The sequence below is a fragment of the Macaca nemestrina genome, chromosome 2, assembly GCF_043159975.1.
Source record: "Macaca nemestrina isolate mMacNem1 chromosome 2, mMacNem.hap1, whole genome shotgun sequence".
Taxonomy (NCBI): domain Eukaryota; kingdom Metazoa; phylum Chordata; class Mammalia; order Primates; family Cercopithecidae; genus Macaca; species Macaca nemestrina.
The window spans coordinates 106,167,654-106,187,193 of NC_092126.1; the positions used below are offsets into that span (position 1 = coordinate 106,167,654).

Here is a 19,540-nt window from a genome sequence, read left to right on the forward strand (position 1 = left end):
CATCCTGGCCAACATGGTGAAACCTCATGTCTACTAAAAATACAAAAATTAGCCAGGCGTGTTGGCACATGCCTGTAATCACAGCTACTCGGGAGGCTGAGGCAGGAGAATCACTTGAACCCGGGGAGTGGAAGTTGCAGTAAGCAAAGATCGTGCCACTGCACTCCAGCCTAGGCGCCAGAGAATGATTCTTTCTCAAAAAATAAAAAATAAAAAAATAATAAAAAATTTATATGGATAATCAATAGAACAAAAATTACTCACAAAAGGAAAGAAAGTAAAACACACCATAGAGTAAAATATTTTTAAAATCGTCGAAACAGAAAGCAGAACATGATTAGAGAACAACAACAAGAAAGGCAATTTCCTGAAACTTGTTCTCAAATTTGTTCCTCTACAGAAAGCTCTTCCTCATGAAATAAACACAACACATTTGACATGGGTCACTTACTTTAATAACAATACATATACCATGTTATCGCCATGGAATGTAAATTTAGATTAGACAAGAGAATTTCACAAGTGTAATAGCCTTCTGTAATACATAAAAGTTTGGGTATACTGTCTGGCCAAACCAGCTTGCTCATAAGTCATTAATCAAATCCATTACAGGTAATTTGTTCAGTTCAATGTTTACAATTCTTATGGAAAAAATAAGCAACACACACGTTTAAAAAGTGTTCATTTACCTTTGCATGAGTGCTTAAAATACATATTTCTATTTCAAGATGACATTTAAAAATTATTATATCAGCAGCAAAAATATAATTTGCAATTACAAAAAACGAAACTAGAATCCTTAAGTTATTCTCATGTTTACAATTGTGATTCTTTAATAAATACTACTATTATGCAGTTCTATTGTAAGCTTTCTGGATTTGGTTTAAACACATGCACATATATTGTCAGCTGTGGGAAGCTTTACAAATTATATTCCATGCACTTTTTGGACAGAGTTCTAACAGAGCAGATAGTCCATAAAATAGGTAGAAAAAAGTTGAATTAACTGCGGCAAATAGGACTCTTATACAACATCCAAAATACGAGATTCTGCAGCAAACTGGGACTGGGAGTACCTTCAGGACTGGCCTGTTATCTTCTTTAGAACTAAGTTCATCTTAAAAATTTAAGAAGGTGGACATTTCAACACTATCAAGTACATTTAGGTGACAGGTTTAAGTTAACTTGACTTCCTTGAATGACCTAGTTAGTAAACTAGTCACTAGTAATTCGGTCACCAGGCAAATCAAGCCTGTAAGAAAGGAAGCCAATATTCAAAATGCCATGTTACCATCTAAATCCATACAAATTAGTTTATTTTCAACAATAATAGGTAACTTCAATAATGAGACATCTAACTAAAGCAAGTTCCTCCAACAAGACCAAGACAGCATCTCTTCTTCTAAGGCTTAGGTTTTGCCCAGAATTCCCGATACATGGAATAGCCCATACCTAAAGAAAAAGAATGCTAGTTAAGCATTTCAATATTTTCTTAAATATTGGAAAATAAAAACCAGTTCATAAAATAGCTGAAAGTAGTACCATTGCTAGCATGGAATATTTACAAGGGGAACAAGACCCTAGGAAGCTTATACTCTTGCCTTCTTAAACATCTTAAATTTCTAAAACTCTTTTTACATAGTTTCCCAAGTAGTAAAGGGCTGGTATGGCTACTTCACATATTACAATATTTCTTTTAAAGAACAATCAATATTTATCCGGTAACTTTGAAAGGAATCACTCTTGCTACATAATACCAGATAAAGTCAATGAATTATAAAGCCAATAGAAGCATGTAATACCTACACTTTAAGAATCTCTCCTTTGAAAACACAATAAAATAGCAATTGTATGTCTCTCCCAGACAACAGATGTTACTACCAACCCCATTTACATGTCTAGGCTCTTGAATTTAAACTCAGTGATTGACAGGATTTTTTTCATTTCTTTAAAATCTTAGTAGGATATATCATAGAAAAACTATGTCACTACTTGAATTATCTTCATTAATTCATTTTCTACATGAAAATAAGTGATATTCTCAAACTGCTAAAAGGTCAGCTAAAAATATTTACCTATTTTGATCGTCAAGAAATATTTCAATGAGAAACGAAAATTTGAAAATTTCCTGTAGGAACCTACCAATAGTCATTGCTCCTACAACAAAGCCTTGGGCTGCCACACGCATGTGGATCAGATGAAGGGATATTTTAGTATTTCCCCTGCTCTTCAGTTTGTATAATCCATATGCAACAATTGCTGCAAAACCTGCCATTCCTGTAAAACAAAGTAACAAGTATGTCAGACGCATGAGGAGAAGGGACCAAGATGACTTTACCATCAATCAATGTACATTTTATTATTTATATGAGGATTCTTTATCAGATCATTAATTAGCTAACATACAAATTGAGTTTTTCATGTTTTCCCCTGTCAAAACAAAAAATCATGAAGCAAACAATAGCAGATCCAAAAAGTCAGGATTATCTTTAAAAATGTGGGTTTGTGGGGCCAGTAGACAAACTCCTTTAAAAGAGTGCTAGAAAATTAACAGGAACCTAGATTATGCTCATCAGAACAAAAGTGTGCCAAAGGTCTTGACTTAGAGAATGAATTTATTACATTTCCTCTCTGTCCTATTTCCCTCCCTCAAGGTAATCAGTTAATATACCAGAGACAATCCTACACATTACTACCACTGAGAAACACTGCCTGAATATTTCAAACTTTGGAATACTGTACTGGGAAGAATGTAAGTAAATAAAGGAAAAGAATAGAGTAATATTAGTTTCAGTTAAAAGTTCTATAGTTCTAGAGTTCTATAAGTCCTAGAGTTCTATACAGAGCCGAACTCTCACTCATTTTGAGGGTAAAAGCATTCAGGACATGACCTTGCATGTTTTCTTTTTAAGATTTATTATTTTATTTTTTAAGAGATGGGGTCTTGCTCTGTTGCCCAGGCTGGAGTGCAGTCGCACAATCATAGCTCACTGCAGCCTTGAACTCCTGGGCTCAAGTGATCCTCTTGGCTCAGCCTCCCTAATAACTGGGACTACAGGAGGGCTCTCTTTCCCAAGCTGCCACCCAGGTGCTGATACAAAAACCTAGAGGAAAATATCCAGTCAAATAAAAACAGTGAGTCAAAATGGACAGTTCAAGAAATAAAGACATAATGGTTAAGATATAATGGTGAGCAATAAAGACAGGAAAATCTGTACTGGTTCCTTGAAAATGACTGGTATAATACAGAAAAATTAAGAATCTGAAATTAGGCTATGATTATTACAACAAAATGTGTGCTAAAGGTCTTAAGTTAGGGAATAAATTTACATTCATTTTAATACTGGAAATAGATGAAAAAAACACATCCTAGTTTGACAATGTAAAGAAAACCACCAGCAAGCAGTATAAGAACAGCCTCAGAACTTCCAAATCATAAGAAGAAAAAAAAATTAGGGCTGGGAGTGGTAGCTCACACCCATCACCCCAGCACTTTGGGAGGCTGAGGCAGGTGGATTACCTGAGGTCAGGAGTTTGAGAACAGCTAGGCCAACAGCCTGGCCATCTCTACTAAAAAGACAAAAAATTAGCCGGGCATGGTGGCATGTGCCTGTAATCCCAGCTACTCGGGAGGCTGAGGCAGAAAGAATGCTTAAACCTGGGAGGCAGAGGTTGCAGTGAGCTGAGATCACGCCACTGCAGTCCAGCCTGGGCAACAGAGCGAGACTCCATCTCAAAAAATATATATATACATATAAATAAATACATTTTTAAATAGTCATAAAGCTTTAAAATAATCTAATATAGCAGTAACATAAATGAGGCAAAAATTGTTAGGAACACAAGATCAGCTCTATTAGAAGATAACAAAATGGGAAAATATGTCTCTTTCAGAAAACAACAGAATAAGAAGCCCCAAACTAAAGCTACAGAATTGAATGGCACCATTAAATAACCTTACTTAAATTCTTAAAAATAAATAAAATTTAATATTTTAATTATAACAGAGATCCCACATTCTTTCAAATGTCTATGAAGCTTTGACAAAACCAATCGTTTATTAGGCCACGAAGAAAATTCCAACTTCCAAAAAGGCCTTCTTCCTGGACGACTACCATAAAGCCAAAACTTAGCAATCAAGACATAAAACAGCCACACACACACACCTGCCCTCTAACCACTAGGAAGCTGAGCACCAATAACTAGATTTGGAGGTTAAAGTAAAAACTGAGAGATTAGGAAACTATCAAACATTATTTGAAAAATAAAAACAGTACTGGTTCTTAGAACAAATAAAATTGTAAAACCTCTAGGAAGTCTGATCAAAGAGAAAATAAATATACAACATTAGGAATGAGAAAATGGATATAATCACAAGTGGTAAAGAGATTTTTAAAAATAAGAGATGATTGCTCTTTGCCAATTAAATTTGAAAATCTAGGTGAAATGAATGATTTCTGAGGAAAATATAAATTCCTAAATTTGATTCAAGAAGTTGTAGAAAACCTTTCTATACCAATAACCATAGAAAGAATTAAATGGGCAATCCATGCTTTATCCCCAAAAGATAAAGACCCAAATAGTTTTATTAACAAGGTCTAATAAAAATTATAAGGGCATTCTTAATTCATGTTATTTAAAGTATTCCAGGGCATTAAAAACATACCAATACATTTTTTTCCGATATATTTCCCAAGAAAACAAATCCCTGATACCAAAACAAAATCAAGATAACATGAGAGGCTGGGTGCAGTGGCTCACACCTGTAATCCAAGCACTTTGGGAGGCTAAGGCAGGTGGATCACTTGAAAATAGGAGTTCAAGACTAGTCTGGCAAAATGGTGAAACCCCATCTCTACTAAAAACACAAAACAGGGTCTCACTGTGTTGCCCAGGCTGTCTTGAACTCCTAGGCTCAAGCAATCCTCCTGCCTCAGCCCCCTAAAGCACTGGGATTACAGGAATGAGCCAAAGCACTCAGCCTTATTTTTTATTAAAAAATGAAAAAGAGATAAGAAAAAAAGTTCCCTTTAAAGATAAGAATAAGTCAGGGATACATGTGAATACTGCTGTTGTTGCCTGGAGATCCTAAACAATTTTAAATCACATAAAAAAAACTATAGGCATAATTTAGGAAGAAACACTACTGGTTTGCAGATCATCTAACTGTGTGTATAGGAAATCCAAGAAAATCAAATGAAACACAACTAGAGGCCAGGTGCAGTGGCTCATGCCTGTAATCCCAGTACTTTGGGAGGCCGAGGCAGGTGGATCATTTGAGGTCAGGAATTCCAGACCAACCTGGCCAACATGGCAAAACCCTGTCTCTACTAAAACTACAAAAATTAGCCAGGAGTGGTGGCAGGCACCTGTAATACCAGCTACTCGGGAGGCTGAGGCACAAGAATTGCTTGAACCCGGGAGGCAGAGGTTGCAGTAAGCTGAGACTGTGCCACTGCACTCCACCCTGGGTGACAGAGCAAGACTCTGTCTCAAAAGAACAAAAAGAAACACAACTAGAACCAGTAAGAAAAAAGATTACTTTGATGAATACATTAAAAAGCATATCTAGAGAAATTAAATTTCTAGACCTACAGAAAACAATAAAATTATATTTAAGGACACAAAAGGTTTGCATGAAAGATTCCCATTCTTCCCAAATTTATAAATTCAATCTAATCCAAATGTAAAAATGAGACATTTTTCCCCATTTTGGGCTGGGCAGGCCAATTTCTTTTTCTTTTCTCTCTTTTTTTTAGACACAGGGTCTTCCTATGTTTCCCAGACTAGAGTTCAGTGGGTATTCGCAGGCATGACCATTATACACTACCGCCCTGAACCCCTGGGCTCAAGTGACCCACCTGCCTTGGCTTCCTGAGTAGCTGCAATTAACAAGCTAATTTCAAAGTAAACAGGCAAGCTCTATTTGAGAAGGTAGAATAGTGAAAGGGTACTGGTTTATGAGGTATCTAAACATACCATTAAGTTTCTGGCAGACAGATCAAAGCAACAAAATAGGTACAGTAGTTCAGTAACAAACCTATGTTTTGTGTATTACATAGTTCACATTTCAAATAAGTGGGAAAACAATGCAAAACAGATACCCAAATTACTGTGTTAGAAAATTAAGGGGCCGGGTGTGGTGGCTCAAGTCTGTAATCCCAGCACTTTGGGAAGCCGAGACGCGCGGATCACAAGGTCAGGAGATCGAGACCATCCTGGCTAACACGGTGAAACCCCGTCTCTACTAAAAAACATACAAAAAACTAGCCGGGTGAGGTGGCGGGTGCCTGTAGTCCCAGCTACTCGGGAGGTTGAGGCAGGAGAATGGCGTAAACTCGGGAGGTGGAGCTTGCAGTGAGCTGGGATCCGGCCACTGCACTCCAGCCTGGGCGACAGAGCGAGACTCCATCTCAAAAAAAAAAAAAAAAAAAAAAAAAAAAAAAAGAAAATTAAGGTATCCATACGGAGAAAGTATAAAGTTAGATTTTGCCTCATGTTATACCTACAAATAAATTCCAGATAGATTAGTATCTCAATGATAAATCAAGAACATAAGGAAATACAGGAACCTAAGTAGTCCCAGGATCATGAAGGCCTTGCAACATATAAGAAAACCTAATACCTAAAATACATAGTTATAATTTAATTAGAAAAAGACAACCTAGTCGAAACAGAAACAAAAGTAAAAACAAAAAAGAAAAAAACAAAAAAGCTAATTCACAGAAGAGAAGCCTGAATGACCAACACATGAAAAGATGCTCAAAGAATGATAATATCTAGTGCTATTGACAGTATGGGAAAACCAACCCATCACAGACTACTGGTGTAAATCATTGTTTTGGTATAATTAAACATACAAGGATATTTAATTTTTACAACATACTCTTCCAACAGTTTGTAAAAGCAACATAATGAAACAACTCCTATGTCGTCAATAGAGCAATGGTTAAATCAATGTAGGATTTATGTACTCCTAAGAAGGGATACGTATAAATGACAACCCATTAAAGAGCAGAAAATTTTATATTTGTATTTTATCCTTTTGAAATGTCTTTCTGCCTATTTCATAATGTGCCTATTTCATAATGTACCAAATGTGTAAGAACACAAGTACTTATAAATGACTTAAAAATAGGTAAACACACAACACACTGGCAGGACGTACGTGCTCAAATTATTTTTTACTGAGGGAATGTACAACCAAAAAATTTTAGAGATCTCTGTTACAAAACATTGTATATCGCCGGGCGCGGTGGCTCAAGCCTGTAATCCCAGCACTTTGGGAGGCCGAGACGGGCGGATCACGAGGTCAGGAGATCGAGACCATCCTGGCTAACACGGTGAAACCCCGTCTCTACTAAAAAATACAAAAAACTAGCCGGGCGAGGTGGCGGGCGCCTGTAGTCCCAGCTACTCGGGAGGCTGAGGCAGGAGAATGGCGTGAACCCGGGAGGCGGAGCTTGCAGTGAGCTGAGATCGGGCCACTGCACCCCAGCCTGGGCGACAGAGCAAGACTCTGTCTCAAAAAAAAAAAAAAAACAAAAACAAACAAAAAAAAAACATTGTATATCTACAAAATTAACGATTCAATTATTAAAAATATAAAAGTTCCTATATGCATTGTTATAAAAAGATAATGAAAAGAAGGCTAAAGAAAAATATTTCATCTAAAAATAATTATAAATAATAATTGATGGTAGTATATGGAGAAGAAAACACTGACAGACTGTGCAACCTGCTGTTGTCTTTCAGAGTCAAGATCATAGGGCATGGTACCTTTCTGTTTTATGCAGTTTTGCAACTAACTTATTAATTATGCTCAGAAGAAAAATTCCTTCGAGAGACTTCAAAGTCCTTTAACTTCTTGGAGAGCCATCTAAAAAGATGCTCAGTAGTTTGTTAATAATGAAAAACTAGAAACCACATAAATTTCTACCAAGAGGATTATAATGTTATATATAATAGTAATTTATATCATATAAATTAAGTCATTAAAAGTGGAGTTCTGGCCAGGCGTGGTGGCTCACGCCTGTAATCCCAGCACTTTGGGGGCTGGGGCCGGCGGATCACGAGGTCAGGAGATCGAGACCATCCTGGCTAACACAGTGAAACCCTGTCTCTGCTGAAAAATAGAAAAAATTAGCCGGGCGTGGTGGCAGGCACCTGTAGTCCCAGTTACTCAGGAGGCTGAGGCAGGAGAATGGTGTGAGCTCGGGAGGCGGAGCCTGCAGTGAGCCAAGATTGTGCCACTGCACTCCAGCCTGGGCGACAGAGGGAGACTCCGTTTCAAAAAAAAAAAGTGGAGTTTTTAGGCCAGGCACGGTGGCTCACGCCTGTAATTCCAGCACTTTGGGAGACCGAGGCAGGTGGATCACCTGAGATCAGGAGTTCGAGACCAGCCTGGCCAACAGGATGAAACCCCCGTCTTTACTAAAAATACTAAAAAATTAGCTGGTGTGGTGGCGGGCACCTGTAATTCTAGCTACTTGGGAGGCTGAGGCAGGATAATCACTTGAACTCAAGAGGTGGAGGTTGCAGTGAGCTGACATCGCACCATTGTACTCCAGCCTGGGCAACAAGAGCAAAACTCCTTCTCGAGGAAAAAAAAAAAAGTCGTGTTTCAAATAACATAGGTAAAAACATGAGATAAAAATTGTAATACTTATATGCATCTTAGTATGATCCTGAATTTGCAAAGATAAAAAAAGAAAAAACAAGTGGAAAAAACATGTACATCAAAATGGTAACAATAGTTATATCTAAATGGTGGCATTAAAGGTAATTTAATGAGGTGGAAGGATCAAGAACCTGAGAGGTCGAGGGGTGGTAGCAGTGAGCTATGATCGAGCCACTGCACTTCAGTCTAGGCGAAAGAGACCCTGTCTCCAAAAAGAAAAAAAGAGTCTGAATACATACAGAAGAATCATTGTGATGAGATTTATATTATGCCAATATCAGCATATTTCAACAACATAAGAAAAAAATGGAAAATACATTCTTTCAGGATATACTCAATGAACAAGTTTATCACAGCTCTACCGTATTCAAGATCACTCAAATGTCAGTCAAACTTACCAATGGGTACGAATGGTGCCTCTTTAGCTTTTCGAATAAGTTTGGATCCCTGATCTTCCTCATATGAAGGAAGGGAAACACCTGTGTCTGTTGACATAGTGACTGCTTGAAGAATCACCCTGAGAGAGAATTTCTGAGGTTCTGTAATTAAAAGCATCTGACATTATTAAATATCTGGATGTATTTAAAATATTCCTAACTTCCATGAGAATCTTAGCATATGTTATCCATAATCCTAAAGTTAAAAAATATTTTTAGAAATTAACTGTAGTTTTAACGTATAGTCACCCTCAGGGAGAGTTGTATACATTTATTCCCCCTATTGTTTTGCCATTTCTCCGGTACAACCCATTCATTTTTAGCACAATGTTATTAAAAATAGCGAAAAATTTTAAATTGATGTTACTTTTATCAATTAAAATAGTAGCTACTAATTTTCTGGCTATCTTCATCCTTAATCAACTACTTAACTTGACAATTTTAAGTTACTCAAAGCAAACTGAGAACTCCTACTGAACCTTCAATATCACGATGGAAATCCTACTTAGCACTTTTCGGTGTAGTTAAGTGCAGTCTTTATTGCTTTCAACTGCTGGTTTATTTATTCCAATGTGCTTCCTTGCTTTAGTTTTCACTTCAGATTAGTTTCTAATCTATTACAGTAATCTGTTATCCATGATGGTTGCCCCTGGGGGAAAGAGTAGTTATTCTGAACAGCCAAAGTTTCTACCTAGCTCATTATTTACTCATTTTAAGAACAAAGCTTTTATTTCAAATAATATTGGTAGAAATGTCTCCTTCATAGCCTTTTAGATTTTTTTATGACCTATGATTAGTTTTTTTCTTTTTTGAGACCGACTCTCGCTCTGTTGCCCAGGCTGGAGTGCAGTGGCACGATCTCAGCTCACTGCAACCTCCACTTGGCACACACCACACCACCATGCCTGACTAATTTTTTTCTATTTTTTAGTAGAGACAGGGTTTCACTCCTGACCTCAAGTGATCCACCCATCTCAGCTCCCAAACTGCTGGGATTACAGGTGTGAGCCACTGTGCCAGCCTATGATTAGCTTTTTTTTTTTTTTTTTTTGAGATGGAGTTTTGTTCTTGTTGCCCAGGCTGGAGTGCAATGGTGCAGTCTTGGCTCACTGCAACTTCTGCCTCCCAGGTTCAAGTGATTCTCCTGCTTCAGCCTCCCAGATACCTGGGATTAGAAGTGCCTGCCACCATGCCTGGCTAACTTTTTTGTATTTTTAGTAGAGATGGGGTTTCACCATCTTGGCCAGGCTGGTCTCGAACTCCTGACCTCAGGTGATCCACCTGCCTCCCAGTGTTGGGATTACAGGCGTGAGCTACCAAGTCTGGCCCTATGATTAGCATTTTTAACATCACTGCAGCACAAAACTGAATTACCCTCAGGGTCTTCTTAATATCTTCTAAGCTTCAGATCTGCCTTCCTTTACATACCTTACATCCCCCAGGCTTCCCTTTAAAACTCTACCCTCTTTTTATAATTCCTTTAAATGATATCCCAGGGCCGGGCGCGGTGGCTCAAGCCTGTAATCCCAGCACTTTGGGAGGCCGAGATGGGCGGATCACGAGGTCAGGAGATCGAGACCATCCTGGCTAACACGATGAAACCCCGTCTCTACTAAAAAATACAAAAAATTAGCCGGGCGAGGTGGCGGGCGCCTGTAGTCCCAGCTACTCGGGAGGCTGAGGCAGGAGAATGGCGTGAACCCAGGAGGCGGAGCTTGCAGTGAGCTGAGATCCGGCCACTGCACTCCAGCCTGGGCGACAGAGCGAGACTCCGTCTCAAAAAAAAAAAAAAAAAAGGTATCCCAAAGGCAAGAACTAGCCTGATAGCATATGAATAAGGGGATAGGGGTTAAAAAAAAAATAAAAATAAAAAAGATTCATTTTCATTATCACAGGGATCAAAGGCTCCTTTCCTCCTTTTCAGTCCTCTCAGTGAATAGCCTTTTACCACAATGAGGCATTAACAAATTCAATTTCATTTTAGCCACAATAACAAAATATACTTTCTTCACTGAACTATTTTGAATTGCAGTAAACTTTACCCACAGATAAAATAAGGGGCTGAAGCACAGTTTAGGTATACAAGTCTCTAATTAGTGCCAATTACAATAAACTTAAGTCTATGCCCACCCTATCACCCATATAAAATCTTACTTTCACTTCTGGGTTTTTCATATGCATTATGCTCCCTTTGATAAAAATACCTCTCATTCAACACCTTGCTACTCAAGGGGAATCAGTGGCAGTTAAGGTCCTCAACGAAAATGCAACTCCAGAGGTAGGGGGTGGTGTGCTTAGTTTAGAAAGTGAATTCATCCCTATAAGCCTCACCTTCATTGAGATGACTCAACCCTGTCATCGGACATAGAAGAAAATAAAAGAAAATTTAGATTGGACTTAGACCTTCTTCTTGTACTCCATTACTTGTTAATTGAATAAACTCCTAACTACTGAGCTTTATTATACATAAGGTTCAATAAGCTCAAGGTTCAAGATACTCACTATATATCTGAATAATACAATATAAATGCTAAAGTAATTAATGGTTCAAAAATTAGTTTTTTTTTTTTTTTTTAAAGAGAAATCATGTAACCGCCCAACAGGTTCACCTTGCTCGCGGGCTAGACAGAGCTGATTTATCAAGACAGGGGAATTACAATAGAGAAAGAGCAATTCACCCAAAGCCAGCTGCGTGGGAGACTAGGGTTTTAATTAGTCAAATCAGCCTCTTGGAGCATTCAGGTATCAGTTTTTGAGGATAATTTGGTGGGTAGGGGAAGGCCAGTGAATAGAGTGCTGATTGGTTGGGTTGGAGATGAAATGGGAAGTTGAAGCTGTCCTCTTGTGCTGAGTCAGTTCCTAGGTAGGGGACGTAAGATCAGATGAGACAGTTTATTGATCTGGGTGGTGCCAGTTGATCAAATGCAGGGTCTGCAAAATATCTCATGCACTGATCTTAGGATCATTTTAGGGAGGGTCAGAATCTTGTAACCTCCAGCTGCATGACTCCTAAAATATAATTTCTAAGCTGTGGCTAATTCATTAGTCCTCCAAAGGCCATCTAGTCCCCAGGCAAGAAGGGGGTTTGTTTTGGGAAAGGGCTGTTACCATCTTTGCTTTATTTTTCTATTTTTATTTTATGAGACAGGGTCTAGTTGTGTCACCCAAAGCTGGAGCACAATCTCAATCTTGGCTCACCGCAACCTCTGCCTCCCAGGTTTGAGCGATTTGTGCCTTAGCCTAACAGCTGGGATAACAGGCGTGCACCACCATGCCTGGGTAATTTTTTTGTATTTTTAGTAGAGATGGGGTTTTGCCATGTTGGCCAGGCTGGTCTCAAACTCCTGGCCCCAAGTGATTTGCCCGCCTCAGCCTCCCAAAGTGCTAGGATTATAGACATGAGCCATCATGCCTGGCTCTGTCTCTTTTTTGGCTAGGTCCTATCTCTTTCACTGTCTCAGTTATAATTTTGCAATGGTGGTTTCAATCACAGTGTGATTAATTGTCAATAGCCTAATACAGACAACGTCTGAATTTAGAGAGAGTGATGTGTTTTAGCTAAAGGAAGTTTGGCATCTTTCACATAGAAACACTTGAGACTGGCTTTGAAGAAACTGCATAAATGGACTGGATGGAGAGATTAAACACTGTAGACCAGCCTAGCCAACATGGTGAAACCCCACCTCTACTAAAAATACAAAAATTAGCTGGGCATGGTGGTGGGCGTGGTGGAGTGCCGCCTGAAATCCCAGCTACTTGGGGAGGCTGAGGCAGGAGAATCGCTTGAACCCAGGAGGCGGAGGTTACAGTGAACCAACATTGCGCCACTGCACTCCAGCCTGGACAACAGAGTGAGACTCAGGAATATTGAGTGGAAAAAAAATAACAATCATCCAGATTTGTAGGGTTTAATCAGTAAGAAAAATGCCAAACTGTATGTTCTTAAGTGCTTATTTCTTTTATGTTTCTTATATTGTACCTATGAAAAGAGAAATAACCTGAGGTCTTAGTTCCTTGCAACACAGGGGACAAAGCTATTATATACCACAATTCACTTTTAAAAACTAAAAACTTCTGCAGATATAAAAGCATGTTTTCCCCTTTTTTGCCTGAATCTTTTCTAAACTAAAAAATCATTTGGGAACTGTCTTTAAAAGCAAGAAAGTTGGTAGCCAGGAATCATGGTGCACACCTGTAGTCCCACCTCCTCAGGAGGCTGAGGCAGGAGGGCTGCTTGAGCCTGGAAGGTGGAAGCTGTGGTGAGACAGGATCCAGCCACTGCACTCCAGCCCGGGAAACAAGCAAGACCCTTGCTGAGGGACCCAACAAACAAACAAAAACAGGACATAAATGGTTTTTAAAAAACAGCAAGAAAGCTGGTAGTTTTTCTTGTAATTATCTCACATCTGGTTGACTCTAATTCTCCAACGGGTCAATGGAGCAAAAGGTTTTTGTTTTTTTTTTTCTCCTTTCAGGAGGGAGGGGGTTAGTTGTCTCTTTCCTGTATATAAATCAAGAACAGAAGAAAATCTATTTCTCCGTTCTTCATCTATGATACAGACTCTTAAAGTTTGTATAGATAGGGCATTTGACCTGGCTTTCAGAAAATAGCGCCTGCGGTAAGAATCAGGGTGTGAGGAACAAAACGGCCATTACTTGCTTGAAACGAGACTATAATCTGTCTGTGATTCCAGATTACCTTATGTGTACATTTCAGAATAAAATTAATAAGGATGAATATTTAAAAATCCAACACATATCACTTGTTATTCTGTAGTCCAAATATTATAATTCCCATATAGTACATATCTAAAATATTGTATGAATACAAAATTTTGATAACTGTCTTTCTAACTACCACGTGTAAGTTTCCAAAGTATTCATAGTTTATAGCCACCTGAATTGAAAACTGGTTAAGTATCAGGAACAATAATTTCGAATCATATAATTTGAGAGTAACAAATCAGATGAATAATCCAGGCCAACAGCGTTATTTTACAGGTGGGGAAAAGGTTGTGAGAGGGTTATACCAATTGCTCAGTACAAGGAATACATGTCTGGTGGGGCAGGATTAGAATCCAGCTCTCCTGATATAGAGTCCTGGGTTCTTTTGATTGACAATATATTGCCAAAACATCAATCTAATGCTGCTGATGTAAATTAAATTTGCAGATAAGAATTCTGATTAGAAAATGCAAGAATCCATTACTCAACAGAAGCCCACGTTGTTCTCTTTCAATGATATATATAAAAAAGTCATGCCTAAATGGAATCTTCTTCAGTGACCTAACTCATCTAACAATTTCAATTGTGATTTGAAAAGGCTTTTTTCACTACACCACTGCCAGACTTTCCTTCATTATCCACCCACAGTAATTGTCCCATATCTCTGTCAGAAAGTTGAATAGACGCTAAAAAAGGCACCAGTAACCAGATATTCAAAGTCAGTTTGGAGAGCACAAATTATTCTGTACGCTTAGTAAGACACGACTGAAGACCTTTCCACAGGGAACCTAAAAGTGGCATTAAGGGAAGATGAGCCGTCCAGCATCAGGAGACGTAACAGGCTGAATGAAGGATCTTTCTTCACAGTTATTTTGTCACGGGAACTACTATCTAAAGCAATGCTGGCTTCAAACTTTGATTTTGCATCAGTCGCCCATCAGCCTGTTTAAAATGGCTGCCAAGGCCCCAGCATGGAGATCCGGATTCAGGTGGTCTGCGGCAGAGCTCGAGGAATTTTTACTTTAAGAAGCCCCTTCAAGTGACTCTGGCGCACAAAGAGAACCCCTAGTATACAGGATTCCAAATATGTGTGTCATGCTGGAGCTTCATGACCAGGTTGTCACCGCTTCAACCTGTTAGAACTTTCCATCCAAACCTGTCTTATTCGAAAGTGCCTTTGTACTTCCGGAAGCAGAGATCCCTGTCGTGGGGAATACTGCGAAGAGGGAAATAGGCGGCTTCCTACTCCGGGAATTTAAGACAAAGGCGAATATCACTGCTGCATCATGTCGGCAGCTCCCAATTCTGCCCTCACGCTGTGCTTTGTAATCTCTAACCCGCCGACTCGGCAGGAGAAAAATTTAATTCGGTCACAGAAGCAATACACAGGGCCCTAGGCCTGGTCACTTTCCCAGGGTGGAGGAAACACCAGGTCGGGGAGAAAAGCAAGATCAGGACTGTAAAGTCCTCTGCTAGTACGCCCTCCCCTCAACCTCCCGACCTTCCTCGCCGCCTCTCTTCCTGTGACCTTGTCGGGACTCCGTGACAAGAGAGCTCGCTCTCCTATCCCGCCTCGCCCGCCGCTCAGCCTGCTCTTCAGAATGTTCCAAGCTCTGGGGACGCTCCCGCTCCTCGCTCTCCGCCGTCCCGCCCAGCCAACACTCTCCTACTCCCGCCTCTCATTACCACCCCAGCAGTGAGTCCTCCCCGCTCAGCAACAACTCACTCCACAAGCTTCTGCTTCATCTCCTCGCTGGCTCCGTCTCCCCTCACCCTAAGGACCCCAGGCCTGGGGTCCCGACCCCTCTCCTCCTCCCATGCTCTAGGCCGGGCCTAAGCCCCGGCAACTCCACCTCTCCTCCCTCCTTCCAGACACTGACCCCAGCCTCCAGCCCCCACCCCTAAACTCCACCCCCAAAGTCCTTTCGGCCTGGCCAAGCGCTGCCCCACTTCTTCCCGCCCCGCGGCCCGTGACCCTGGCTCACAGTCCCCCGACTTGTTTCGCTCACCTAGAGTGAGAAAACCTCTCACACGCCAACCGGCTTCCGATCCCTGCAGTCGTAACTTGTCCGGCCGGCTTCTCCCCACCCACAACCGTCCCAGCCAATCAGAGGCCAGCGGCCGCAAAACGACGCGTGCGTGTGAGCGGCGGGTGGGGCAGTCCAGAGCGGGTCCCAGATTGGCTGGGGCGGTGAGTGCGGGCCCACTACCCCGGCTCTAGCGTACTGGCGGAAACAGACGTGAGAGCTTGGCGCCCAGGGTTCGCGCCCGGGCACTTGAGGGGCTTTGGCTACTGGCTCGCGGACTCCTCAGATTTCTCCTGCGCTTTTCTCCTCGGGCAGCGGGAGCGAGCACCGCGAACGCCGTGTCCCGAGTGCCGGCCTCCTGCGGACGCCTCACCGGCCGGAAAGGGATGGGGGTGAGGGGTTTCCGCTGTGAGTGAGGTGGGGTTCCCGGACCCGTGTGGGTCCGACTGCTTGTTCTCGCCGTTCAGTAACGAGATGCAGACTCACTGGGAAAGAACGGAGTTTATTTCTGCAACAGGTTATAGGGAGAAGGTCGGAGTAACTTGAAACTAGGCCGCATAAAACTTAGAAACTAGGCCTCATAAAAAAAGAACTTAAAAAAATTAACACCAGGTGGCTCTGGATAGGGTCCCACCCTGCCTCGATAGGGTCCCACCCTGATAGGGTCCCACCCTGCCAATTCTGGGAAACAACCTCATGGGGTCCCACCCTGCCAATTCCGGGGGTCCCACCCTGCCTCGAAGTTCCCGGAATCAACAACTCCAGGAAAAAAACCTCATAAGGTCCTGCTCTAACCAATTAGAACAAGACACCTTGCTCAGGCCATAGATAGACCCAATTACCACGCGCCTAAAGCTTTGTTTGAATTTCGCGCCCTAAGCTGTGTTTGAACTTGTGTTTGCCTATATAAACAGCCTGTAACAAGCAGTCGGGGTCCCAGGGCCAACTTAGAGCTTGGGACCCTAGCGCGCTAGTAATAAATAACTCTCTGCTGTGAATCTCGTGTCGGTGATCCTTCGCGGTGACCCCTGCCCAGGAGGGAATCGACAGTTTGGTTCCAACAAACTCACCAGACCAACTCAAAATTATTAATACAAGTTTTTCTAGTGCTTAAATACATTCAGTGCACTTGCAAGTCGAAAGCCAAAGTGTTTCACTCAATCTAATCTTTAACCGTAATAGGGTCAGGTGTCTAGACAATTGCTTTCAGAGCCTTGGAAATAATCTAAAGTGGGCCCCGGTACAAGGTGTGCAAGAACAACTCCATTATTTTAATTAAACTCTAGGGGCTGAGAAAGCCCAGGCGGGATCTTAATGGACTTGTCTTTACATTCTAGCCTTTCTTTCTTTTTTTTTTTTGAGACGGAGTCTCGCTCTGTCGCCCAGGCTGGAGTGCAGTGGCGGAATCTCAGCTCACTGCAATCTCCGCCTCCCGGGTTCACGCCATTCTCCTGCCTCAGCCTCCCGAGTAGCTGGGACTACAGGTGCCCACCACCGCGCCCGGCTAATTTTTTGTATTTTTTAGTAGAGACGGGGTTTCACCGTGTTAGCCAGGATGGTCTCGATCTCCTGACCTCGTGATCCGCCCGTCTCGGCCTCCCAAAGTGCTGGGATTACAGGCTTGAGCCACCGCGCCCGGCCCATTCTAGCCTTTCTGCTAAGGCACCAGCTTCTCCAATTCTTTAATGTTTAACTTATACATGCATCGGAATGACAGTGAGGTGTTCGTGAGAGCTGCTCTGGTTGCTAATGGAGATCTGGCCTGCCACAGTGGGAGCAGAGCTTGCTCTGGGGCGCCTGGTGCGCTGGGAAGATTGCGGGCTCTATCCATTCCACTCCCAGGCCGGTTGTCGGTCAGGACCGTGTGCTGTCAGATCCACGTGGGATCTTTCCTGGAGCTTACACTATAATAGGAGGCAGCCAGTACTTGCAAGCATGGGGTTGCGGGAACTACGACCTCACCCAGGCCAGGCCACCTTTCTCTCAGGAAGGAGGTGTCAGAAGCCCCGTGTGATAGCGAGCTTCCGGGGACAGGGCTTCTAATGTGTTTGTCAAGTAAATAATGAGTGACAATCCGGCGAATTGTGGGTCAGCGAAAAAAGTCGAACTCTTAGATATTTGAAGAGATTTATTCTGAACCAAATATGAGTGACCATGGCCCCTGACACAGCCCTCAGGAGGTCCTGAGAACATGTGCCCAAGGTGGTCCAGGCACACTTGATTTTATACATTTTAGAGAGGCATGAGACATCAAATACATTTAAGAAACACGTTGGTTTGGCCCAGAAACGGGGGACAACTCAAAGGCGAGAGGGGAGCGGGCTTCCAGGCTATAGGTAAATGTAAACATTTTCTGGTTGATAATTGGTTGAGTTTGTCTGAAGACCTGGGATCAATAGAAAGGAAATGTTCAGGTTAAGATAAAAGATTTTGGAGACCAAGGTTGTTTTTAAGTCTTATAGAGACTGCTTTTAGAGACAGGCTGCCTTTAGACAGATATAGGCTGCCTTTAGAGACAATAGATGACAAATGTTTCATATTCAGATCTTTGAAAGGTGCTAGACTTTTAATCTCTTTAGGACTGGGGAGGCCTGGAAGAAAAGATCTAGCTATGTTAATGGAGATTCTTTACAGATGCGAATTTTCCCTCACAAAGGACAGATTTGCGTGGCCATTTCAAGATATGGCAAAGAAACATGTTTTGGGGTAAAATATTTTTATTTTCTTCCTTGTCTCATAATGTTATGCCAGAGTCAAGTTGGAAAGTAAGTCATGATATATAGAGTTAAATAAAACCCATTTGATGAAAATTTATGACTTGTAGGGCATGACTCCCCAGACCCTTTAGATAGGAATTTGGGTAAGATAAAAAAATCAGAGCTTAGTCCTCAGACACAAAGTATTTACAACTGCACCGTGGGGAAATCTGGGACTAAATTAGAGTCTCTTGATATAACCACAAAACAAGGCAGACTACCAAGTGCTCTGTCTTACAGATAGGAACTAAATGTCATGGGCTCAGGATTTTGAAAATCGTTCGTCTTATAATTAAGATACATGTAAGAAACATTTCATGCTATGGATGATTAAGAACTTCATACTTCTGGGGCCGGGCGCGGTGGCTCAAGCCTGTAATCCCAGCACTTTGGGAGGCCGAGACGGGCAGATCATGAGGTCAGGAGATCGAGACTATCCTGGCTAACCCGGTGAAACCCCGTCTCTATTAAAAAAATATATAAAAAACTAGCCAGGCGAGGTGGTGGGCGCCTGTAGTCCCAGCTACTCGGGAGGCTGAGGCAGGAGAATTGCGTAAACCCGGGAGGCAGAGCTTGCAGTGAGTTGAGATCCGGCCACTGTACTCCAGCCTGGGCGACAGAGCGAGACTCCATCTCAAAAAAAAAAAAAAAAAGAACCTCATACTTCGATTATATGGTAGCTTTCAGCTCCTTGAAGGCACATATTTTGTCTGGATGATCTTGGTATCTCCTTGAATGCTGCCTGTGTGCTCAATAGAAATTCAATAATGGTAAATGAAGAAAGATGTAAATGCTCCAAGAACTGGAGGGTTTAAAAGATAAGTAGGGATAGTCAGGAACTCGTTTAGGATGAACCCCACTGCCTTCGATATGAAGGTCAACGAGAAGTCGTTAGTCTCTTGATTCTGTAAACAC

General features: G+C 41.5%; 1 protein-coding gene across 1 annotated transcript; it reads right to left on the reverse strand.

Annotated features, from left to right (window-relative positions):
• Nucleotides 1-665: 665 nt before the first annotated feature.
• On the reverse strand, nt 666-15,991 carry LOC105480283 (HIG1 hypoxia inducible domain family member 1A). Its single transcript, XM_011738894.2, has 4 exons — nt 15,852-15,991; nt 9,079-9,219; nt 2,143-2,277; nt 666-1,452 (listed from the first exon to the last, which is right to left on the reverse strand). Exons 2-4 carry the CDS (start codon nt 9,173-9,175, stop codon nt 1,403-1,405), a joined length of 282 nt encoding a protein of 93 aa, XP_011737196.1. The 5' UTR covers nt 9,176-9,219; nt 15,852-15,991; the 3' UTR covers nt 666-1,402.
• Between the last annotated feature and the right edge of the window lie 3,549 nt (nt 15,992-19,540).